Genomic DNA, 26,945 nt, shown 5'->3' on the forward strand with positions numbered 1-26,945 from the left:
TTTGAAATTTGAAAATGCGCCCCGGTATTAGGTTGCAAAGGTCTGATGTATTTAATGTTAAGGAGAGGATTGAGGATAAATATGGAACATAATATTCGCAAGTGGCTCACTCGATACGTTGGTACTTTTTATTAAATTTTCGCCGAAATTTGTAATTCTCGTCTTCCGGTTCAGGAATTGCAGCTTGATCGAAAATGTTATGCAGAACGTGCACATTTCCAGGACAGTCCATTCTGCGTTATCGGAATGGCCCGGATTTATATCCCGCCGACAACAACAACAACAACAAAATAGCGTGCAAAAGTGCAACTAGCATTTTCTAGAGCATAACTGTATAAAACGCATCAGTTGTTTTTACGCTACAATAGAAACACACCCGCTCGATGTTAGTAGACTTTCCTGCAGGGTGAGTATGTGCCGCCGACACACAAAACAAACACAATACTCATTTATCTACAATACTTGTAAAGCAAAACTATAGCATAAAAAAAAACAAAAACAACAACATGTGATCGTACCAGTTGGATTTGTGAGAAGTCCAAGTCAAAGCACTGAGATGCCGCATGATGCGAGATAATGCCTCAGCACGTCCAAGCGGAGCAGCGCGCAATTGGCAAGACAACCAAGCCCAAGGCAAAATAATACACATCGCAGTCGGGATCTTGTAGAGTTTCATTTTACTCGACAAGCAATAAAGCAATTCAGTTGAGCATTGGACGCCAGAGCAAACGCACAGTTTACGGATTATTTCGAATCGGGCTGGATTGCAAAGGAAAGGCTCAATACGCTGGTAGTGAAGTAAAGAAATCAAAAATAAAAAAGGTTCAACAAAAATGAGCTATTCAAGAATTCTACATAAGATTGTGTGTCTGTGTTTGTGTGTATGTGGGAGACTACTAATGTCGGTATCCGGCTAACAGATCTGAACACTGCGAATTTCTTTTGTGTGAAACTTAAAATGAAATACAGTGCAACTGGTGACTGGATGTTGTAAAATTAAAAGTGCATAAAAATTTTAATAACAAACGATTTTTTTAAAAACTCAAAGAAATGAAATCAAAATAGCATTTTTGTATCGCATATTTCTCTTCGAAGTGTGAAATTTGGGAGGAGTTCAGTATAATGTTATGTGAAAAGCAACAGAAAATGCGTGTCTTGTAGGCGAAATGTGAAAAATATTATTAAATTTACTAGAAAATGTTGAAAAAAGTCTCTATATAATATTAAATTATATATACGTGCACACTTATGCATGTGATAATGCATACACGACACGATATACATATATCTGTATCTGCATGTATATGCGAGAAGATATAAAACCGTCTAGAATTACATGCCATTATTTTCGTGGAAATTTCGATCAACCCAAAAAGCCAAAAACAAAAACTACAAATGAGTGATAACTAAGTGCATTCTCTGAAAAAACTGCAGTACAACAACAATACACTGATAGCTACATAAAAACGAGCATAAAACATGCTCGTAATGTTTTTGTATCTTACAACTCGAAAGTAGCCGTACTATTCATTATTCATTTGTGTATTTCGTCTCCCAGTGCATTTACCCTAAATCAATTTGGAGTGCGGTAAACGAAGTGAGAAGTCAAAGGTAGTTTAAGGCTAGCGTTGGAGCGATCAAGTCTCCAAACTTTTCTACTACACCTATGCAACTCAGAGAGCAATCAATGGCTTGCCAATCGGCGACGATACTCAATAGGCAATCGCTATACAAAAGGTGTTAAATGACGAGAAATAAGAGATGCAAAGTGTGGACAAAAACAAAATGCACAATAAAGATGGGGAAAACACAGAGAAATACAAAAACAAACTCTAAAGTTGGCTTAAACGGCTCAAGATAAAAAATTTTTATATAATAAAAATAATGCAATTAAAAGTTAAATATTTACAATTATTGTGCGTATATTTAAATAAATATATCCCAATACAAATAACTCAAAGCGAATTTTAAAAGAACCTTGAATGTGTCTTCAGTATAAAAGAGGCGTGCCAATATAAAGGCTGTTCCAAAGCATTAGTTTTAAAAATTCTAAAATAATATATTTCAAAAATTATATGTTTCAAGTTACTTTTATTGTGAAAACACTCATACGGCCAAATAATCAGTGTTCATACACAAATATAGATCTACCTGTCTGTAATACAGTGATGGTAAATGTAGGGACAATTCCCTACATGTAGGGATTTTTGTCGAAAAATGTGGGTGTAGGGAAAAGAAGGGCAGATTTTGTTAAATTCTGTAAATGTAAGGAATTTTCAAGAAGGACAGAAAAAATTTGAAATAGCGGGAAAAATTAGAAAAGCTCATTTAAAATAAAAATCCGCAGTAAGGTTTCATGCCAGACTTTTTTTCTTTATGGCAGAATACTTTTAAAAGCGTTAATTTGGCAACATTGCCGTTTTTTTTTTCTTCGTTAACGCTAACGCGATTTTTCTTCGCGCGAAAATTGTTAGTTTTCTGGTGCTTTTCACTTTTGAAGTAAATTTGCAAATAATTTAGTTTTAGCTTTTTTTATATTTAAAATGCATATATACTTATATATGAGTTCCCCCTCTTCGACTGGCTCTTCGGAGGAACACCAGAAAAAACCATGCAAGTATCGGAAACAAAAGTTCAATAACAAGTGGCTTGACGACGACAATTTTAGTGGCTGGTTGGAAGCTGTGGCTAACGATCCATTCAAATGAAAATGCGCTGTGTGCGACAAAGTTTTGAACTGCGGCAAGTCTGATTTTCAGAAGCACGCCGAATCAGAAATGCACCAAAAAAAATATGAAGGCAATAAAAAAGACACCTAAAATAAACAGAGTTTTTTAAGAAAAAATTGAGTAAACCAAATGGTTCCAGAAATTTCGAATTAAGACTTATCATGTTCTTCGCTGAGCATAATGTCGCGCTGCAAGTGGTGAACCATTTAATCCCACTCTTAAAAGAAACCGTGCCAGATTCTGAAAAAATAAAAACTCTGCCTTGCTTTAAACAGAACTGAATGTAATGAAAAAGTCTAATTTTTAGTCTTTTTGCTGAATTTTTGCTGAATTTTTCTTTACATTTGTGTTTATAATATAATAAATATGTGTAATTATATATATTTGAAATAAAATTTGTTTTTATTATAAAGTGTCAAAATAGCTCCAAAACTTAAGCAAATAATTCAATTTTGACGTTGCAAGTGCCTCATTATAGTGTAAACACAGGAAAAAAAATGTAGGGAATTGTATAGGGAAAATTTTTTGTAAGCGTAGGGAATATTTTTGGGCTGTGTAGGGATTTTTCAAAAAATCATTTACCATCACTGGTCTGTATATGATTGCATGTACATACAAACGCACGCACGTAAACGCTCGTTCCAAGTCTAATCACTAGTTCTAATTTGCATGGGAAAATTTGTATGTTTCAAAAATTTGAGTGAGGCGCACAGCAAATTATAACCCTGGAAATATTTTCAATATGGATATAACAATTTTATAAATAAAATACAGAATAAAAAATATATAGGGGTGGAATTTAGAAATATATCAGATATTAAGGGTGATCAATTTAGAGGTATCGAATTTTAAATTGAAATAAATCAACGAAAATTGAAATTAATTGGTTAATATTTATTATTTTTGTGTAGAACCATGCATGACATTTATTTTTTAAATATAATCCCTTTGAAATGTTAGCCGCAACTATGTCGTAATTCGACCAACCGTAAACATCAATTTTGAATGGCTCGCTGGAGAACCTCGATCGGTATCTCGTGAATAACATTAATAATGTTGGCTTCCAATCACTCAATCGAATCAGGCTTATCCACAAAGCATTTAGACTTTACATACCCACACATATAAAAGTCAAAAGGGGTGATATCACACTATTTGGGTGGCCAAATAATAAATTGCTCACCGAAACGACGACGCAGTAAATCAATTATTTCACGGGCTGTATGGCAAGTATCGCCGTCTTCTTCGAACCAAACATTATGGAGGTCACGGACTTCAATTTTCGGCTACAAAAAGTCATTTATTATGGCGCGATATCGTTCGCCATTTACTGTTAAATTGGTGCCAGCCTCCATTTTGAAGAAATATGAGCCGATGATTCCTATGGGCTAGGCTGTACCAAACGGTTGTTTTCAATGGCTGTAATAACTGTTCTTGAAACACAAATAATCACATGTAAATTCATGTAAGCAAGTAAAACTTCTTCGATTTATAAGGCACAAAATAAAATGAATAGCCGGAATCTGGTACAAAGTTATCACCTTTCGGCCAACACGCGCGCTTCAGCCAATCGGCTAAGAAATATTCGCTTATTTCCCTTTCAAGATTGAAGCACGAGTTCGTAAACATTTCAACTCTTAAAGCGTTGTCAAGCTTTTTATGTTATCAGCATCAAATAAAGTCTTCCAGTTCCAACCCAGAAACAGCATGTCCAAACGAAAATCTGGCAGTAGACCCGACAACCATTACTGACTAAGTTTTTAGAACTCTTTCGGAGAAAATGGAAGCTTCCCTAGATATCCACTCATGTGCCCCTTTACACCGGCAAAGGTGGATGGGCAGTTCAAAAAGCTTTGGCCTGGGAGTGTTGATTTCACGTTTAAGAAAGGCTTTTGGGCGCCTCTGTACATTGAAAACTTTAAAATCCGGCTCAAAGCCGAGTAAAAAAATCTATAGAGAAGAGAATATAATATTTTGCTTTTGTCCGTGGCTCTTTTTTCCGAGTGTCTGTAATTAATGCAAATAGCACTTTTCCCTTTTTACAACCTTTTATCCACCTCAGACTGACTAGCAATCATACATTGCGGGGAACAAAAAACGCAGACAAAGTTTTAGAATCCGTATAATTTTTTTTTTTTTTTTGAACTAACCTAATAAACATACATTACATACAAACAAGTGAACATTGTTCTATGTGAGTGCCACGATGCTGGGCTTCATTCAATATTTCATACTCGTAACCTCAAAAAGCTTATCTTAAAAGGAACTGGCCTGTATCGCTTTAGAAAGCAAAAGCAATAACAATAAAATATAAAATATAAAAAACACAAGATCCGAAATCACCCGGCAGCGGATGTGTGTTCTGAATGAAAGTCATCGCCTTTTCATCGCTCCCCTGCAGGAAAATACGCAAATATTGAACTGATGCGCTCGTAAAGACTTTAGAAACTTGAATAGTTTCTTTCTTTCATATAAGTAACTGATGTATTTTGCACAGGTGGTTTGACTCGCCCTACGCTGTATTTTTTTTCACTGATTCGGCCGTACTTACAACATTAAATTCGATAGCTAAGCTCTATTGCGCTCTGCACTTTTTGGTAATTTATAACCAGTATTAAATTTGACTAATTATATGAGAAAAGTTGTGCCAATAAAACAAGAATAATTCTTAAATTCAAAGGCAACTGAGCCGGCAAAGCAATTTCATCAAAGAGATCAACCTTACGAGGCGAGCATTAATAGTATGTCCATATTCTTTGATTCCATAGAAACATGAAAGTTTGTTTAATGAAAACAAATCATAATACCAGAAACCATATTCTATAAGTAGTGCTTTTCAAGAAATAAAAATAAAAATAAAAACTTTTAAATTTGTATAGTGTTATTTTTTAGATTGAGTTAAATTATTTTAGTTTCAAATCACTGATTTGACATATCTTGTGCTGCAATTCGTTTTTATTTATTAAAAGAAATTTCTTTTGATTTTCGTGTATTTTTATCTTATAAATTTGACTAAGATTTTAAATTCATTTTAAGATGACCCTTTTCTTATTTTGGCAAATTTATTTATTTTGGCGAGTCATTTATAACAAAACTACAACTCGCTCGCTTAAGCTCGTTTCCTGAGGCGGGCAAATTTTTTGTTGTTTTTTTTAAATATTTGTACTCAACCTTAAGAATATAAATTGTATATTTAATTTTATATTACAAATGAAGTAGGATACATCACATCCATTTATTGATTTAAAGGCAAGAATAAAAGCATCATCTTCCAGCTGGACTCTAACCAGGAATTTTCCTATCAAAAGCCATTATGCGGTCGTAAGACCGATTGCTTGCGTAAATTTTCTTCTTCGACACTGCCACACTTTAGCGGCAGTAGTTGCTATGCCAACATGAGAAGCGGAGTGGTTCGGATTTGACAAAAACGTAACACTTCTGAACCGGAAGTTGTACCTGCAGGGTTCTTACAATTTCATATTGCCTGTGTGCGAGTGTGTGTGAGATTTGTATAATATTTTCCCATGTAGTTTGAGATTGCATAATCATTTGTTTGGATTTCTTAAACACTATCAAGCTTAAGGTTCTTATGTATAATCCGTTCAAGTTATGTTTGGCAATCATTTCATGTACACACATATGTATGAAATACTGATATAGCATTTAAAGGGTGTTTTTTTAGAGGTTAGGTTTTCAAGATGAAATAAAACGTATATAATTTAATGTTATGGCCAAGAGTTTAGCTTTATTATAAAGATAAGGGTTTGCCATTATGTTTTAAAAATGATTTCGGGCAAGTGGCCGCCGCGGCTGGCTCGAATAAATTCCAGCCGAGAGGCCCAATTTTCGACCAATTTTTGCAGCAATTGGTGCCGTATGTCAGCAATAACGCGCCGAATATTCTCTTCCAAGACGTCAATCGTCTCGGGCTTATCTGCGTCTCGGGCTATCAAGCGACTTCACATAGCCCCACAAGAAATAGTCCAGCGGTGTTATATCGCACGATCTTGGAGGCCACGCCACAGGTCCACGGCGCGAGATAATGCGCTCACCAAAAGTTTCCTTCAATAAATCGATTGTTGCGTTGGCTGTATGGCATGTAGCGTCGTCTTGTTGGAACCAAAGGTCGTCCACATCAACATCGTCCAATTCAGGCACGAAAAAGTCATTAATCATGGCTCTATAGCGCTCTCCATTGACTGTAACATTATGGCCGGCTTCATTTTTAAAGAAATATGGACCAATGATTCCCTCTGCCCATAGAGCACACCAAACAGTGACTTTTTGAGGATGTAACGGTGTCTCAGCAATGGCTTGTGGATTATGTTCACTCCAAATGCGACAATTTTGCTTATTGACATACCCATTCAACCAAAAGTGAGCTTCATCGCTGAACAAAATTTTCTTGTGAAAATCGGAATCGGTGGCCATTTCGTTTTGGGCCAAATTTGCACGATTTGCAAACGTTTTTCAGGTGTAAGTCTATTCATTATGAAATGGCAAACCAAACTGAGCATAAATCAAGTGACAGCTGTCAAAAAGACCATCTACGAAAAAAGTAGTGCCAACTTGAAAACCTAACCTCTAAAAAAACACCCTTACGCTCTTACAATTTCATCAAAGATAAGTAGCTTACATGTTTGTAAAGGTACCTATATCATTGTCTATGAACTCATCGGGCAGTTTGGTTCCGAGTCTCGCTAGTTCATCGGCTTTGCAGTTACCCTCTAAATGGGTTTCTGCCAGCCTAAAGTATTTTATCCTCGTCTGGCTAAAAGTGAAAATTTAGATATTATTTCCAGATATCGCATTACACTATACCAGAGTCATGGCATTCATTATTCCCATCAGTTCAGCCTCAAAGACACAGCAGTAGTCGGGGAGCCGAAAACTGAAGGAGATCTCTAGATATTCAGAGTATTATCCACCATTATCTGTTTCTCATAGTCTGTAAGAAATACTGCATTTATAGATTATTAACTGAATAAATAAGTCACAGCTTCCAGTATATTAAAATTTGGGCTGAGTATTGCAGGCGGCCGCCGTAGCCGAATGGGTTGGTGCGTGATTACCATACGCAAATCACAGAGAACACGTCGGTTCGAACCTGTGAAACACCAAAATTAAGAAAAACATTTTTCTAATAGCGGTCGCCCCTCCGCAGGCATTTCCGTTCGGAGTCGGCTTAAAACTGTAGGCCCCTCCATTTGTGGAACAACATCAAGACGCACGGCACAAACAGGAGGAGGAGCTCGGCCAAACACCCAAAAAGGGTGTACGCGCCAATTATATATATATATATTATATATTCCACTTGCCAAGGCTTTCGAATACTTTTTCAATATTTACTAAATTTGTTCAAACGAAAATCGACCCATTTTGTAAATCTCTAACCACAAACTAAATTTCTAGTATGTCACAGGTGTTATTTAAACTGGCAAAGTCAAATAAATCGAGAGTTCAAATTACCAAATTCTAGGGGGAGCACCCTTCATAATTAAAAATTGTTTGCATGACAACAATTATTTTTCCGTCGCTACTTTTATTCTTCGTCTAACTAAAAATATTAAGGTATACATATAGTATGTATAAGTATTGTATATAATAGTTGAACTCGTATTCTTTCGTGATTTCCACAAGCTCTGTGAAACAGAGAATATCTGCAAAGTAAGCAACGCACACTCCTTAAAAACAAAAACCATTTTAACCACAAACCATTCACCCAAAATAAAAACCCCTTTCTCTTTCTCAAAAGTGTTCGAGCAGCAAAACAGTAAGCCCTGAACGCTAGAGATTATTCAAAATGTCAAAGATAGTGAAATAAGGACCTAAGGAACTTTGTTGAGTTCCGTTTTGAGTGTCAACAAAATCAGAGTAAACATTTATGATTACCGGATCAAGACTCTTCTGCCATGCTCATGTAGGCAATCGGTTCTTCACATTCAAATGTACAAAATTTTATTTAAATTCGGTACCAGTTTAGAAACCACTGAATTTGGCAAAAATATTGTTGATAAATGGGTTATTCGACCGTTTGCCTTCGCTTTAAAACACCCCATTGTAATAGTTTTTCTTACTTCATTCTGCAAAATAATTATCTTAAAAAACTTATAGCCATTGTTTGTCTTAGTGTCCGAAAAGTTGTATATTATTTCATTTAAAACCAACGGATTAACTCTAATAGCGCCCAAATTGCCATTATGGTTTGGGGATATTTTGCTTTAAAGAATATAAGAAGAAACTACTACCTCGCAAAATTATTCGTTATCCACACCAAGCGCTTATTATTTCATTCAAGGTTGGTCTGTACGCAAGAATGATAGAGAAGAAGATTGCGCCTTCCGAATTGCCTGTGTCGTAAGAGTCCATCAATAAACAAACAAAAGGAAGGGGAATTACTTGTTGTGAAGAAGAAGAGTAGGCGAAAGGAATGGAAACAGCCAAACACAAGAAATTATACGCACACACATACACTTTCTAGCCCCGGCCTCTTCCGCATAAAAACTGCATTTGGAGGTCTTATATTCATTTGTGCTTTAACAATTAAACACGCGGCACTTCATTTGCATTACTTTATTTAATTTTAATCTCACAAATCAAAATATTTCTAAGCCATTGACTGAATTTTCACAAACATGCAATTTCTCCTACTTTTGTTTGCTTTGTAATGCAAAGGGAGCTGATGTCAGAGTAAACTAACTGTTGGTTAATGGCGCCACCTTCAGTACTCAATTCGCCTTGGCCTGTACGATTACGGTCCAGGCGAATTTAGTTCTAACGGTGGCGTCTTCTTAAAATAGTTATTTTATTGTCACGGTGTTGACAAGTCTGACGTCTTATAAATACAAAACAAACAAAAGGAGAAGAAATTGCATGTTTGTGAAAATTCACTGAATGGCTTGGTAGTATTGCGATTTGTGACATTTAAACTAAACAAACTAATGAAAACGAAGTGCCGCATGTTTAATTGTGAAACTACAAATTAATATAATGCCTCCAAATACAGTTTTTTTTGCGTTTTTATGCCAAAGACGCCGTGGCAAGAAGGTGTGTGTGTGTGCGTAGAATTTCTTGTGTGATTGATTGTTTCCATTGTTTTCGCCTGCTCTTCCTCTTCACAAACAAGTAATTCCCCTTACTTTTGTTCGTTTAATCATGGGCTCTAACAGGACAGCAAAATCGGGAGGCGCCACCTTGTGTTATATTATAATTGGGCTCAGACGACACAGTGAATTCGGAAGACGCACCTTTGTATTCTATCATCCCTGTATGTATAAATAGTATTTCATTTTTCCAATTTCGTTGTTCGAATATTGAAATTTAAATGCGTATGTAAAAAAACACATAAGGTATCAACAAAGAAGCAGGTCAATTGAGCATTCCATCTCGCAAGAAAAAAAGAAAGAAAACAAATCAGATGCTATAGTGGACTCATGTTTTGTGAATTCGTCTTTGATGGATCGAGATAAGACTGCGTGAGTGAAATGAACTATTAAAGAGAAAATATGTAGGTATTACTGGTTAAAAGGTGTAGCTTTCAAGCATACGAGTATCTATAATTGGTGCTTACACCCTTTATTGGGTGTTTGGTAGAACTGGTCTTCTTGTTTTATGGTGTGCGTTTTGATGCTGTTCCACAAATGGAGGGGCTTACAGTTTTAGGTCACCTACGAACGGCAGATAGTTTTTTATGAGGAGCTTTTTCGCGACAAAAATACATTTGAAGGTTTGCCATTACCTGCCGAGGGGCGACCTTTATTAGAAAAGAACTGTATCTATCATTTGATGTTGCATTCCCTAGGTTTCGAACCTGATACCTGGTAACGCACCAAGCCATTCGGCGTTGATGGCCACAACTTGTGTATATAAATGCATTATTCAAAGACGCAAGCTTTTCACCTAATTTGTGGTGCTTGTACTATATTTGCAGTTAAAAATAATTTGCACTGATATTTAGATATCATTACATTGGACTTAAGCTAAAATCTTTGTTATGATCAACTTTTTCTTGGCGAAAACACAGTTGGAGTCACGCCATAGCTTTCTAAGAGTCAACTAATCTGAGAAAATAGACAACAAAACAATCTGTTGCTTACTTTTGTCCGCCGCTCGGATTGAACCCCCTAATCGGAACTGTCTGCCGATATTAATAGTATATAAATATTTCTCTCTGCTTCGCCTTTTCTATGATTTCTTATAACGAAAGAAGCTTTTAAGGAGAAGGAGAATTGTGTGTTCAATCACAGAAATAAGACCCAGCCTTATATATATGAGATGATGATATCATCCCACATCTGTTGTGGCGGAAATGTGCAAAATATTTACATGCGCATATGTGTGTACATTTATTCGCCTTGTGTGTAGTAGTACAACTTTTCTGAGCAATGTAATTGAGCATTGCAATGTTAAATTAATTCAAACTATTCAAAAATGTGTTCAAATTAAAACTTAAAATGTCGGAATTTGCACTAATGTCCACTTCATAGCCTAATCCCGCGAGTCGTTGCCAACCACATATCGCGTCACTACACCTACAAATCATAACATCATCGAGGTAATGTATATGTCTGCGTACATACATTCATATGCATGCAAGAGAATATTTCCAATTCACAACGCGATTCGACTGCTTGCTTGTTTGACTATATGCTTTGCTGATTTGCAGTCAATCAAAAATGGCATTAAGGAATGAAGTCATCATCATCCATTAGAGTATGGAGGGCGTTCATTTGCTGGAAGCTATTGTACTCGTGCATAGGACAAGTGCGAATATCCCTCAATGTTCATATACATGTGTATGTATGTGTGTGCATATATCCATAACTACGTACAGTCTGTCACATAAAATTGTAGTTACTTCATAACAGTAAGTAAGTACTTATTTGAAAGTAATAAACGCATATATGAAAATACAAATCTGTTTCTTCTTCTTAATACTTAATGTATATGAAAATTATGTGTCCTATGTTCATGTATGCTAATCTCCAAAACCACCAAACCGACTTCAATGAAATTTTGTGGGTGTGTATTGTTGCTTCCCACTTGAAAGCTAGTATGATTTGAGACCCGTTAGCACCACCTTATCGGGAATTTTCTATTTATGATTTGTATTTTACCAGGTATATACCTATGAAGTGTGACTTTCAGTTATTAGTTCATAGATGTCGCTAGGAGTATTTTTAAACCTTTCCAAATGTCTTGTTTTTTTTCGTCTGTCATCTGTCAACAATATTCAGTTCATTGTTCGTTACATTTCATACAACAATGCATTTTTGTCGCTTAAAAATGTCGAATTTCGTGCCTTCAAACTACGATTTGCGGACATCGTGAAACCACTTGTGAAATGCTGCTCTCCCGGTTCAAAAGGAAGTCTTTTTTGCATCGAATCGTTACGGGTGATGAAAAATGAGTGTATTTCTTCAATCCCAAGTGTAAACGATCGTATGGTCCGCCCGGCCACAAGCCAAAAACAACGGCCAAACCAAATCGCTTCGGTCGCAAGGCAATGCTGTGTGTTTTCTGGGATCAGCGTGGTATGATTTGGTACGAGCTATTAAAACCAGATGACAATTGGCCGATTTGAACAGCGCTATACACCGAAAACACCCAGAATATGCCGATCGGCGTCACAAAGTAATTTTTCTTGATGACAATGCACCGCCACATCGAACAAGAGTGACCCGGGAATTGGTGGAAACGTACGATTGGGAACCGCTGGCGATTGGGAACCAGACTTGGCGCCTTCCGATTATCATTTGTTTGCATCAATGGGCCACGCACTTTCCGAGCAGAGCTTCAATTCTCACGAAGAAGCCAAGAAATGGCTCGATAATTGGCTTGGGGCCAAAGACGGCTAATTTTTTTGGCGCGGCATCCACAAATTGCCTGAGAGACGGGAAAAATGTGTCGCTAGCGATGGCTATTATTTTTAAGATTAAATTTGTAACCATTTTTCGTTAATAAACGTTTGAAATTGAAAAAAAGTCTGATTTCATAGGTATACACCTGGTATTTCTTTAGGTTGCCTATCTAAAACTACATGCGTGATAGACTTTTCGACCAGATGAATGGCTCCTTATCTATCGTATGAAAGATTAAGTACTAGCCCATCAGCAAATAAAATATTAAAATTCAACGAAAATATTCAGCACCTTCAAACTTGCACTTTACTGCGCCAGAGAATAGTTTAAAACTCTGAGTAAAAAGCTCGAAATTTTATTAAACATTTTTTTAATAAAATAAAATAAATTGTTCCTATTATAGTATGAAACATATTTTTAAATAAAATTGACAATAAAAAAATATTGCGAATATTGTAAAAAAACTCACGGCGTCACTTTTTTATTTGTTCCTATTAATTACAATGTTTGGTTTTCATATTTTGGTAACAACTCCTAAAGGATTCCTGTATTAGAAGGCCACTTTCTGGGTGGGCATTTTTTCTCCACTCCAAGTTTTAGGATACCCTCCCGGAAAAGTTACCCTCTCATGAAGGGGCATCTCCCGTGGGTGGACAAAAGTTGATTGACGATGAGTGTCCGCCCAAGGGAGGATTTACTCTAATCGAGTATTCAAATAGTACAAACTTTTTGTTGAGCCATTTTGCTAGCGCCAACTTTTTCCCGTCACCAAAGTTAAGTTTCACAGCTTTTTAATTACAAAATGGAGATTTTAGCGATTCAAAATATGCGGGAATTGAAATTTTACTATATAATCTGTGAAAAATAACTGAAATACATAATATACATATATTCAGTTTATTCCAGTTAATATAATTTTTTTATTATTGCAAAAATTTGCCAAAAAAATAAAATTTTGTTTTTTGCCAGAACTCTTCGCTAAAATTCTTTTAGTGATTTTTGGCTAAGAAATTTCAGAGAAAGCTAATGTTTGAATGGGCCTGCAGAACTGTCTGCAAGCATATCATCAAATCCAATTTGCAGTAGTTTCAGTTATAATCTAACATCCACGTGATATATTTTCCTGATTATTTTCGCACATTATCTATGGAGAAGTTACTCCCCTACTTACGAACTGCTTTGACTTCGTTGAACTTCGTTTAACCGGTTATGTTTCAGAAATCCCTTCGACCCTTTTTAGCCCCCTTGAGAACCCAAAACACTGACTCAAAGTAAGAGAGCTAAGCAGCACTCGTTTTTATTAAATCTACAGAAACTGACTAAATCGAACAAATATTTGGACACAAAGGGCAATACAATAACTCTATGTATGCGAACAAAATTTTCAATGCCGTGGTTAACTTGCTCTCGGTAATCGTGACTACACACATACGCAACAGACTGTATTTACATACATACATACGTATACATTTATGTACATACTTTTATCTTCACAGCCATCCAATTATCTGTGCGTATGTAAACAGTTGGTCCAATCGTTTCCGATCGCATTATTTTTAGTGAGCGGGTATGCATGTATAGGATGTTTTTTAAGAACTTGAGAATTTAAAATGATAATACGAAGCAAAAATAATGTTGGAACGATTTTGGCTTTTATTATAACCTGGTAAATAATTTCATGGCATTTCTTTTTTGAATATAATGTCCGTGGTGGCTAAGCGTTACATGGTCCGTTCGATCCGTCCAATTTTTGACTACTTTTTCCAATAAATCTGGCCGTATGGCGTCAATAGCGCTTTGAATGTTGCAATAACTGGATTGTTAAGTGCGCTGTATGGCAAGTTGCGCCTTCTGCTTGGATACTTAGCTGATTGGAAACAAAAATTCATTCAGCATGGCTCGATAACGCTCGCCATTCATCGTGTCGGCAGCTTCTTCCTCATCTCGAAAGAAATAAGGGCCGATAATACACCCAGTGCTCTACGAATCTCGTGAATATATATAATATATATATATATATATATTTTTTTTTCCTTTTTTTTGCAAAGTAAATTTCCACAATTTGGAAGCGTGAATAGAAATGTCATCATAGGTTGCCATTCTCAGCATCGATAACAGCAATCATAGTTATCGATATCCATAGTTCTCATGTAGCTAAAAAAACAACCCGATGCATATTAGGGATGCAAATTTTCTCGATTTCTATAATCCCGGCATTTTTGGGATGATGTTATTATAATTTCGGGATCCCGGAACTGGTAACGGGGTGTAGATTTCTATTATTTTGCAACAACCTAAAAAAAATTGCATCTATTTTGTTTGAGAAGCTCTCTTATAATAAAAGATTTTTTATTTAAAGTAAAAATTATGTCATTAGTGTAAAACAAAAGTCAGATTCATAAACATTTAATAATACTTTAGCATATACATATCTCATAAAGTAACTTAGGTTTGTCGAAAACAGATCTATGCAAGAATATTATAAAGTAAACAACGAGTAAAACAAAGGCTGCTCAATTTCGAGGTATCGGATTTGAAATCGATATATAACCACGAAAATTCAAGTTGATTGGGCAATAGTTATTACTTTTATGTAAAACATTTATTTTTTAAAGATAATACCTTTCAAATGTTGGCGGCAACTGCGCCGTAATTCGGCCATCCGTAAACACCAATTTTGAATGACTAGCTGGATGACCTTGATCGGCATCTCGTCAGAAACTTTAGTAATGTTGGCTTCCAATGCCTCAATCGAAGTTGGTTTAACCACAAAGGATTTAGACTTTACATACCCACACATATAAAAGTGAAAAGGTGTGATATCACACGATTTTGGTGGCCAATCTACTGGTCCGAAATGAGAAATAAATAGTTTCATGGGCTGTATGGCAAGCATCGCCGTCTTGTTCGAACCAAATATTGTGGAGGTCACGGACTTTAATTTCCTACACGAAAAAATCGATTATCACGGTGTGATATCGTTGTTGTTGTTGTTGTAGCAGCATAAACATTCCCCATGCATATGGTGGGAATGCTGCTGAAATGATAGTCCTTGGCCGGATAAAAATCCGGGTCGTTCCGGTTACGTAGAACCAACTGTCGTGGTGATATCGTTCGCTATTTCCTGTTACATTGGCGCCAGCCTCGTCTTTGAAGAAATATGGGCCGATGATTCTCCAAGGTAGCAACAAACGGGTTGCTCTTCAGCAAAAATACGGCAATTTTATTATTGACGTAGCCGTTATACCAAAAATGGGACTCATCGCTGAACACCATATTTTAGCCTGAACGCGCGATGAACACTTTTCACAGAGCGTCGATTTTCGAAATGCAATTGTACGATTTGTAAACGTTGTTGAGACATAAATCTTTCCATGATGAAATATCAATGAATACTGAAAAAAAGTATGTATTTAGTTTGACAGTAGCCAAGCAAGATCTGTCAAAAAGACTCTATTGGAAAAAGTACCTCCAATCTGAATACCCTTTCTTTTGTGGTTGGTGTTCATATATTTTTTAACCTCTTACAATTTAAGCAAAAAATAGTATGTTTTAATATACATATATTCACTCAAAAAAAATATTAAACGATGGCAAAATTAATCACACTATCGGAAGATTTATATTTTCGCAAATAGCGTCGTTCGTCAATCATATTTGACACTTGCGCACTAGACAGCTGCAGTAAACAAACAGAAAATGGAGGACGTAAAGGTAAAAATTAAGATTTGCATCACTCGAAATCATAATGTTGTATTAAGTAAGAAGGTTATTCAAACACAACTTAGGTGATCAATTTTGCGCGACAAAACCTAGTTTTTTATACTAAAAAAATAGAAAAACGAAAAGTTCAAACATATCCACGTTTGCTGAAAATTTAAGGTCAGGATTGCTTTGTTTTGTTATGAAAGTGGATTTTTCTATATCCAATTCATATACTTCGTAAGAAATCACAAATCCCGAAAATGCGGGGGGATCGAACTTTTCGCGACTTGAAAATACCGGAACCACCTGAGCATCCCGGGATTGGCATCCCTAGTGCACACAGACATACATATTACTTTTATATTTATTTAAGCCCATGCTGGGCGCGCCACACCGCCCGTACTGGGCGAGAGTATCTACTTGGACAATGTTAAGAAAAATATGTTTACCTACTTTTTTTTTTGTTTTTGCCATAGTGGTTTCTTTATTTGGCGGGATTTTGTGTTTGTTATTTTTAAATTAACTCCAAATTGAATACGTGTGAGTGTGCGTGAATAAGCGGCTTTCATATAGAATTGCATAAACAAACGGGTACGATAATGGACCAGACGGTCGATTTATGAATCGCCGGAAAAATCGCTGTGCCGCAGTACAGCCCATCCGTCTGATTTCTTATGATACATACTCGTATATACATATAAGAGTATATGTACGTACATGTATGGTATACATACATAAATAAAACTTTATTAGGCAGCTAGTGAATATTTAACGGTATGGACCATATGTGCATATGTATATAGTGTCTTGTTTAAACTAAGCAATAGAAATAAGCAAATTTCACACTTCCCGTAAAGTATGAGCGTACACACAAATGTGCTAAAATAAGTATATTATAAAATCAAATTCAGAAATAAAACTTTGCCATAATGTGTTAAAAAATGTATTAAAAGAATTTAAAAAGGGAAGAAAAATCATTTGATAATAATAAAATAAAAAACAAGTAGCAAGCGTAGCATTGTGCAAAAGTGCCATCTTCCAAGATGAGTCATAATACATGGAGCTTATTCGCCAAGCGGTGGCAACTTTTATGCTGCGCTTTTTTGTTGTGCGTACTCATGGAACAAGCACCAACCTCAACTGCCGCAGGACACGGCGCCACCACCTTCATGCCTGCGCTGGAATGCTATGATCACTATGGACGACCGCAAGTGAGTACCTCTTATTTCTATTAATAGATACTTAGTTAATTTTTCAAACAAGTAAGAAAGTGCTTAATTTAGTCCGGTCCGAACTTAATGTACCTCCGCACATTCTAGTTAAATTTATTTTGAACTGGCGGTTAATTTTTGGAATCAATCAAACTCACAAACAATGCAAGTTATAACTTGTAAGATCAGACAAATTGACGGTATATAAAGATGAGTGGGCTTTTTGTACGTTTTCAATAATAAAGGGTATTTCGACGCCTAGATGTCAGTAGTGAATAATCCTTAGGCGGTACCTTCTTTTGATGGCATTTTGGACATTTGTCAAATAGACAGATATGCAATGTGAACAACGCGTAAAATTTTTTAAACTTTTTATGGCAACGGTCTATCTTTAAGAACAACATATCACAAGATTCGTAGTTTATTGGTGGACATAATCGTCCGAATGAGTCGACAATACAAAGGCTAGTTCTATCTGGGGTAGAAAAAGGACTAACTAACAGATCAAATACTGAGCGTTCTGTTGAGTATATTGCTGCTGCAGCGCACATCCTGTCCATATCTCGTCAGCAATTCGACATTCATGAATCGGCTGTTTGATTTATTGTATCTGTAGACTTCCTCTGGTGAACATTTAAATCATTTAATTTTTAACATAAAATTGTTAGGAGCCGTTTTTTTTAATACAAATAGTGAAACCTAAAGGAATCTGAATCGCTACATGTTTTATTTTAAAACAACATTTTGGCGCGTCTTTTGAAAGAATCTAAATGAGGTGGTAGCAACGTGAGTAGGTACCAAGTTTAGGCCCGTTTTATTAAGTCGTCATCGAGTATTAAGAGACTTATAATAGAATTTTATGACTACTATTTTTGTGGTATATTTTAGCCCGTTATATCTAATGTACAAAAAGGTGAACACTTAAAAATGAGTATTCATTACAGCTACCAGATCAGTCAAAAAGTCAGAATAGGCACTCATAGATTTTTGTACGCATTGAAATTTAAAGTTTTAGTACAAAATAACGATATAGAAATGCAATATTTATCTATACCAGTACCGAAATGTCGATTCCCCGGCTATGCATCAGCGAAATACCAGTTCATACCAGCAAAAAAAATCTAGTCCAATATGTTTCTAAAATAACCAGTTTTAAACTTGTTGAAATATTAAAACAAAACATATTTTCCATTTCATTCCACCGCTTTGAAATATTCTATGTCACATTAAAAATGTATACAAAATATGTTTTTTCTTCAAATTAAATGAAACTAATTGGTTAAATATTCAAAAACTGGTTCAAGCTCGCACAGAAGAAAATTATTACAAATTCTTTGGGAAAACTAATAAATAAATAAAATGTCCTCCTTTTGTAGCATAAATAAAATGAATGCTGGATTGCATTTTGATTTAATATATTGAAAAGAAATGAGGTAAAAAACAGATTCCGACAACTATATTGGCTACTTGGCAGGCGCTCGAAACTGTCATTGCTGAATAAAACATTTGTGTACAAAACTGTGATTGTGCCAATATGGGCATGCGGCATAGAAATTTAGCGAGTTGCAAGCAAAAGTAACATTAACATTATTCAACGACTACAATCGAAAATACTCAGAACTATAGGGGTTTCCAATAAGAGGTGTTATTTTGATATTCCAAGAAAAATGCCATTTTTTTTATAAATGATCGGATGTTTATTTCATTATAAAGAGGAAGGTATGCCATTAATAGTGGAAAATAACATCAGGCAAATGACCACCACGACCACGCTTACAGGACAATATCGTTTTCATGAAATTTTCCATAACTGAATTGCAAAGTGACTGCCTTATGTCCTCGATAGCCTCACGAATTCCATATATGAGGTCTTGCATCGACCCTGGGCTGTTGGCGTAGGCCTTCTCTTTCACGTGGTCCCAAAGAAAAAAATCACAAGGTGTTAAACCACAAGATCTCGGGGGCCAATTGTGATCACCTCTTCGAGAGATAACACGGTCCGGAAACTTTTCACAGAAAAAAAATATCATCCAATTCCAGCCATAAAAAATCGTTAATCATCTCTCGATAGCGCAATCCATTCCAAAATAACACCTGTTATTGGAAAACCCTTTATAACCAATGCACCTTGGTATGTCCCAAGCGAAGATATTCATCGCGACCTCAACATCGATATAGTAGTGGAAATCATCCTCAAACGCAGCACAAATCATATTGCCCGTTTAATGAACCATACGAATACTGACATGCGACAACTCCCATCAGAAGAAAGGACAAACTCCAGGCGGCTCAAACGACCAACCCCAACTCAGCTGATAACTAGAATAATTTAAAGCTAGTTATGTACATACAGGCGGCCGCCGTAGCCGAATGGGTTGGTGGGTTTGATTACCATTCGGAATTCACAGAGAGAACGTTGGTTCGATTCTCGATGAAACCAAAATTAATAAAAACATTTTTCTAATAGCGGTCACCCCTCGGCAGACAATGGCAAACCTTCAAGAGTATTTCTTTCGGAATCGGCTTGAAACTGTAGGTCCCTGTATTTGTGGAACAACATCATGACGCACACCACAAATAGGAAGAGGAGATCGGCCAAACACCCAAAAAGGCGCGCCAATTATATATATATATTGTATGTAAACTCACACAAAAACTTAACCAAAATGTAATAATGATAATGATTAATGTTATGAAATTCTAGCTGTAGAAAGAATTACTTAGTGTCATACGACAGGCTTAATTTATAAAGGAGGCAAAAAAAAGAGTATATATTTTATGTGTCTGGTTGTTGCCAGGATTTTTCTGCGATGGCCCTTTTTCGGTACAACCGCTTTTATTCAATTGACGAGGCATGAAAAAAATCAACAAATTTGCAGACAAATTGATCATTTTACTGCTGGTATTATACTAGTCAATGACGAAGTAGTAAGATTTCCTGTATTAAATACCAGTTTCTGAACTATTATGTTTCCTTTCTAGTTTGGCTTTTCACTGCAGGATATGTACTGACATATATCAAACCAATACATCCTTCAATCCAAGCAAACAAAAAACGACTGCTATTCGCGCAACTACGCTATTCGCTAATGGAATGGAATACCACAACCTATTATTCGTTATTATTGTATGCATATACAGGGTTTGATTGAAAAGTAATGAGCCTTATTTTTTTTAAGCAGTTTTATCAAACCTTTTGGCTTATACAACTAATATTCTTCAAAATAGGGCCCTTGAGCGTCAATACGCGTCCTGGTAGCGGTCCTTCCACTGCAGGAAACATTTTTTAAACTCATCCGCCGGAATCGCGTTCAATTCGGCTGTCACAGTTTTTTGGATCGCCTCGATGGAGTCGAAACGCCTCCCCTTCAGCTTTCTTTTCCCGCACATTGTAATAAGTTAAATTTAACTCTTCACTGATCTCAATGTTCAAAAATTCACGAACCCGGTTCACATCTTCGTCTGTTTGCGTCGTCGAAGGTCTTTCAGATCGCTGTTCGTCTTCGACGTCCTCCCGGCCTTCCTTGGCCGACTTGTGCCACCGTTTTACCTGGGCACTGGACAGAAATTGGTCCCCTTGACTAGCCCAATGGTTTCGGTACTCGTTTTGTTTAGCTTTACGCAAAATTTGATCGAGTAACGTTGCTCCAACGATCGCTGCATTTTCGCCACTGCAAAATCCTAACACACAGGGTTTAAAACAGCTTTCACGCGCGGAGCGATGTTGACTGCACCGCTGTTGCCAGTGAACTGGGACCGGTTTCTAGTGGAAGGGGAAGGTCCAACGATCATTTTCCCCCTCCAGCCGATTCGGTTGATCACTTGGCAGACGCTCCGCGCGGGAAGGCTCATTACTTTTCAATCAAACCCTCTATGTATATAGGTATACATGTATGTAATTTAATACTAGTTGTGCATAGAATATTTTGTCGACAAATTTACTTAAATTAATATAAATTAATTCGAACCATACAGACTAATTTGCTATTATTTGTCACTTTTATAATACAGTATGATCGAAATATAAATATAAGTACATACCCGTATGTATATGTATTTTGTCTAATTTAAAAAGACTGTTGGAAGAGGAAAGGAAAGTTCGGTTTCCGTATGGGAATTGCTAACAAAGCATGCGTGATTTTGGGATACCATTAAATGGTTCAACATATGTATGTATATGTATATGTATATGTACAGCCCGCAGCAAAATGATGGGGCATCAAAATTATAACCAGATTTTACTAGTTTTCTTCTTGTTTTTATTTTGCATGTTCATTATTTTCTTCATGAAAGTATAGGTCATTACCTAACAAAAATGTTTAATATTATTTTAAATTAAATATTTCAAGTTTTATTACACAAAATTAGAAGAATTCTTCCAACTTTTCATGCCAATGCCACAGTTTTTAGATCAAATTTGTACAACAACTTTTGGTACGCCATTTTATAGCTTATTAAATATCGCTGCTTTTTTATAATACATACATATTGGGGTGTGGCCTATATATGGAGAAAATTGCAACACAGTCGAAAATTATCAAAAATTAATGGGAAATTTGGACCAACCAACACTTTCACTTGAATAAAATTTAATGAGCTAAAATATTTCTAAAAAGTATAATCAAAAACCGTGGAATTGCGATGAAAGCCTATTGTAAGTCTGAAACTGTGTTTTATATGGCTTATTTCGACAATGAGCTGTGCTTTTATAAAAAATAATAATGAACATTTACAAATAAGGAAAATAGTCGAAACTGTAGAAAATGTTGACGTGCTTTTTGCTTGCTTTGCTGAGATAATCCGACCGGCAACCAGCTTTTATAGTATGAGGTGTTGGATATTGCTTGCTTGGTGACGACCGCACTTTTTTATCAAAACTACGCACTTCAACAAGAAATACAAAAAGGGATCCGAGGATAGTGAAAATTTCTGTCCATGTTATGTTTAAGCTCGTTTATCAAAATTCTTCTGGCTCTACACTCCAACCGAAGTTAAAGGAAATTGTACTATGCATATGTATGCAAATATATATATATATATAAGGTTGGCAAAAAAGTTTGCGGTATTTTTATTGAATTTTCAATTGTTCATAAAATTGGTTACAATAACGCGATTTAAGTCAAATATGCGCCGGTTTGTTCGATGACGAGTTCCCAACGAGATGCCAACTTCATAATGCCCCTCTTATAGTTAGAAGCTCGCTTCCCTATTGTCAAAAAACTCGGAGAGCCAATTTTCACAGGACTCTCTTGTGGACAACTTCCGACTACCAAGCTAGTTCGCCATTGACAGAAATAGGTGGTAATCACTTGGTGCGAGATCCGGACTATACGGTGGATGCAAAAGAACCTCCCATCCGAGCTCCCGGAGCTTCTGGCGCGTCACCAAAGATGTGTGTGGCCCGGCGTTGTCCTGATGGAAGACAATTGGGTCTCTGTTGATCAAAGATGGCCTCTTCTGCATGAGTGCTGCATTCAAACGGTCCAGTTGTTGGCAGTACAGGTCCGAATTGAGCGTTTGGCTCTAGGGGAGCAGCTCATAGTGGATGATTCCCTGCCAATCCCACCAAACACACAGAAGAACCTTCCTGGCCGTCAATCCAGGCTTGGCCACCGTCTGGGCAGCTTCACCGCTTTTCGACCACGACCGTTTGCGCTTCACGGTGTCGTAAGTGATCCACTTTTCATCGCCAGTCACCATCCGCTTCAAAAACGGGTCGATTTTGTTGCGATTCGGAACCGATTCGCATGCATCCATATGGGCAAAAATGTTTTTTTGCGTCAATTCGTGTGGCACCCATACATCGAGCTTCTTTTTGAATCCAAGCTTCTTCAAATGGTTTATAACGGTTTGATGACTCATGCCCAGCTCTTGGCCGATGCTACGGCTGCTACTATGCCGGTCTCTTTCGATCAATTCAGCGATTTTATCGCAATTTTCGACGACAGGCCTTCCGGACCGTGGCGCATCTTCGATCACCTTTGCACCAGAACGAAAACGTTGAAACCATCGTTGTGCAGTGGAAATGGAAACTGTATCGGGTCCATAAACTGCACAAATTTTATTGGCAGCATGAGATGCATTTTTGCCTTTATCGTAGTAGTACTGTAAAATATGCCGTATTTTCTCTTTATTTTGCTCCATGTTTGCGACGCTATAACTCACGAACGACTAAAAGCAAACAACAATTAATCAAACACGTGTTAGCACGTGAAAAGAGCTTTCCAAAAAGCTCTAGCGTGAACCGATGCAACGGTATACAACTAGAACTACGCGCTTGCAAAGACAAGCTTGCGGAAATGCCGCAAGACTTTTTTGCCAACCTTATATATATTATTATCTTAATATTTTTATATACTTTATTATTATATATTGGCTCTTACACCTTTTATTGGGTGTTTGGTTGAACTACTCCTCATAATTGTGGTACGCGTCTTGCAGGAGGGACGCACAATTTTAAGCTTACTCCGAATGGCAAATGGTTTTTTATGAGGAGCTCTTTCATGAGATAAATACGCTCGGAGGTTTGCCATATTAGACGCCATTTAATGTTTCAGGCCCAGAGATTTGAACCTGGGCAGTTTCGAATGGTAGTCACATACCAACTTAAAACTGTAAGTCCCTCCATTTGTGGAAGAACATCATGACGCACACCACAAAAAGGAGGAGGGGATCGGCCAAACATCCAAAAAGGGTGTACGCGCCAATTATATATATATATATATATATATGTATAATAATCCTAAAAATGGTCAAAATCGGCCACTCCATAAGGGTAACTCACTTGTACCTATAGTCAAAATTATTAACGAAACTCGGCCTACTCCTATAAAAAGTATGCACATAATTAAAAATACAAGAACCACGCCTACATAAATGCATTTAATTTTAAAACAAGTTATAACTTTTGGTGGCGAAAAATTGTGCGTTTTACTTAATGAGACACAAATATTTCTCTCAAAACAACAAATTTTTGGGATTCAATGGTCGAAGAATTTATTTTTTGCCACCAAAATAGCCCTTTCGACAATTGCATTGAGACTTATGAAAAGACTTTCCATATAGTTTATTAATTGTTAATTATATTGGGTTGGCAACTAAGTAATTGCGGATTTCATTCATAGAAGGCTTCAGTTAAATTTTTTGGCTTGCAGACGTAGTACAAATGTAAAACACATTTTGTTATTTGATAGTTGGCAATTCAGCTATTAATCAGTAAAAAAAGTTTTTTGATCGGTTGCGTAGTTTTCGTTTGGCGTTCGTTGAAAAATGGAAAATCAAAAGGAACATTTTCGTCATATTTTCCTTTTTTATTTCCGCAAAGGGAAATCCGCATCACAGGCTCACAAAAAGTTATGTCCTGTTTATGGTGTCGAAGCCCTAAAAGAACGGCAGTGTCAAAATGCATTTGCCAAATTTCGTTCTGGTGATTTTTTACTCAAAGATACAAAATGCTCTGCTCGTCCTGTTGAAGCTGATGACGCCCTAATCAAAGCAATAATCGATTCGGATCGTCACAGTACAACACGTGAGATTGCAGAGAAGCTTCATGTATCTCACGCATTGAAAATCTCTTAAAACAACTTGGCTATGTTCAAAAACTCGACACATGGGTTCCTCACGCAACGCATTAACAACTGCGATTTGCCAAAGAAACGTAATGAAAATGATCCATTTTTAAAACGACTGATAACTGACGATGAAAAATTGGTTGTTTACAACAACATCAAGCGGATAAAAATCGTGGAGCAGGCCAGGTGAACAGACTCAAACAACATCAAAAGCTGATATTCATCAAAAGAAGGTTTTGTTGTCAGTTTGGTGGGATTACAAAGGAATTGTCTTTTTTGAACTCTTACAACCCAAACGAAGGATCAATTCTGATGTCTACATTGAACAACTAACGAAATTGAACAATGCAGTTGAAGAAAAACGGCCCGAATTGACAAATTGAAAAGGTATTGACAATGAAAGGCCACACACATCTTTGGCCACTCGGCAAAAATTATTGGAGCTTGATTGAAATGTTTTGCCACCATATAGTTCTGACCTTGTACCATCGGATCACTTTTTGTTTCGATCTTTACAAAACTCTTTGAATGGTAAAAATTTCAATAATGATGATGATATCAAGTCGTACCTGATTCAGTTTTTTGCTAATAAAAACCAGAAGTTTTATGATCGTGGGATTATGATGCTGCCCGAAAGATGCAAAATGGGCAATACATTATAGAATACAGTTATTTAGTTTCATGAAAAATTGCCTTTGATTTTCTGAAAAAAAATCCGCAATTACTTAGTTGCCAACCCATAACTATTAAAAAATTCTAACAAATAAATAATGTAAATTCACTAAATATTTTCGGATTTTCAGAACATTCTACAAAATATTAACCAAGGGAGAAAATATAAGTACTTCATGGTGATTTAATCAATTTATGATAATTTTTTTACTTGGTCCATATAGGTATGTCTCAGAGTCGTTAAAGAGTTAGTTTATTTCACCAAAAGTCCTACAAACTTCTTCGGAGTTATTTCATATGTAAATTTATAAATGCTTATTCGATTTTATTTTTACCTCCTTAAGAATTATTTCAAGCATCTAACTCTGATTTTTAACTTAAAAAACCTTTTCGTCTACGTTCACAGAAATGTATGCCGGAATTCATAAATGCCGCCTATCAGCTACAAATAGAGGCCACAAACACTTGTGGTGAGAATGGCGACAATCACTTTTGTATACAAACCATGAATCCGAATCATAAAAATTGCGAATTCTGTAGGTAAGTCTAAATCATTAAACGAATAAAGCCTCGATTATCATACAAATATTAATCGACAACAATTTCAAAATTTTGTTTTTGCTTAGGTATGAAGATCATTACCCACCGTACCTCACCGATCTTCACGACCCACAGAACCCCACATGGTGGCAGTCGGAGACAATGTTTGAGGGTATTCAACACCCTAACCACGTCAACTTGACGCTGCAGTTAGGTAAACCGCCAAAAATACTGCCGCTGTAAGCCACGCAATTGAACTTTTTCCTTTGTAGGTAAATCGTATGATATCACCTATGTGCGCATCCTCTTCCGCTCTCCACGTCCCGAGTCTTTCGCCATTTATAAACGTACTTCGGAAAACAGTGAATGGACTCCGTATCAGTACTACAGTGCAACTTGCCGTGACACATATTCATTGCCTGACTCGCGTGCCATACTAAAGGGTGAAGGCGAGGCGCATGCGCTCTGCACCGGCGAATACAGTGACATATCACCGTTGCGTGACGGTGAAATCGCCTTCTCCACGCTAGAGGGCCGGCCGAGTGGTATCATTTTTGAACGCAGCAGCGAATTGCAGGTGAGCAACACACGCACATAATATATTCACAATTATAATGTATGTATGTTTGTAAGTGCAAGTGTAATCTGAGAAAACTT

At 36.5% G+C, this 26,945-nt stretch overlaps 1 protein-coding gene across 3 annotated transcripts in view; it reads left to right on the forward strand.

Moving 5' to 3' along the window:
• Window positions 1-693: 693 nt before the first annotated feature.
• LOC129240212 (laminin subunit gamma-1) overlaps window positions 694-26,945 on the forward strand; it is a 33,597-nt gene continuing 7,345 nt past the window's right edge. Inside the window, exons 1-5 of one of the 3 annotated variants that reach the window (XM_054875859.1) lie at window positions 694-790; window positions 17,206-17,505; window positions 26,155-26,288; window positions 26,375-26,502; window positions 26,561-26,865. In XM_054875859.1, coding sequence (XP_054731834.1) covers window positions 17,338-17,505; window positions 26,155-26,288; window positions 26,375-26,502; window positions 26,561-26,865 — 735 coding nt within the window. In that variant the 5' untranslated portion in view covers window positions 694-790; window positions 17,206-17,337. Of the gene's footprint in view, window positions 823-17,205; window positions 17,506-26,154; window positions 26,289-26,374; window positions 26,503-26,560; window positions 26,866-26,945 lie in introns of all 3 variants that reach the window. The other 2 variants (XM_054875858.1, XM_054875857.1) reach the window with 2 other exon arrangements.

Source organism: Anastrepha obliqua, chromosome 3 (genome assembly GCF_027943255.1).
Source record: "Anastrepha obliqua isolate idAnaObli1 chromosome 3, idAnaObli1_1.0, whole genome shotgun sequence".
Taxonomy (NCBI): Eukaryota; Metazoa; Arthropoda; class Insecta; order Diptera; family Tephritidae; genus Anastrepha; species Anastrepha obliqua.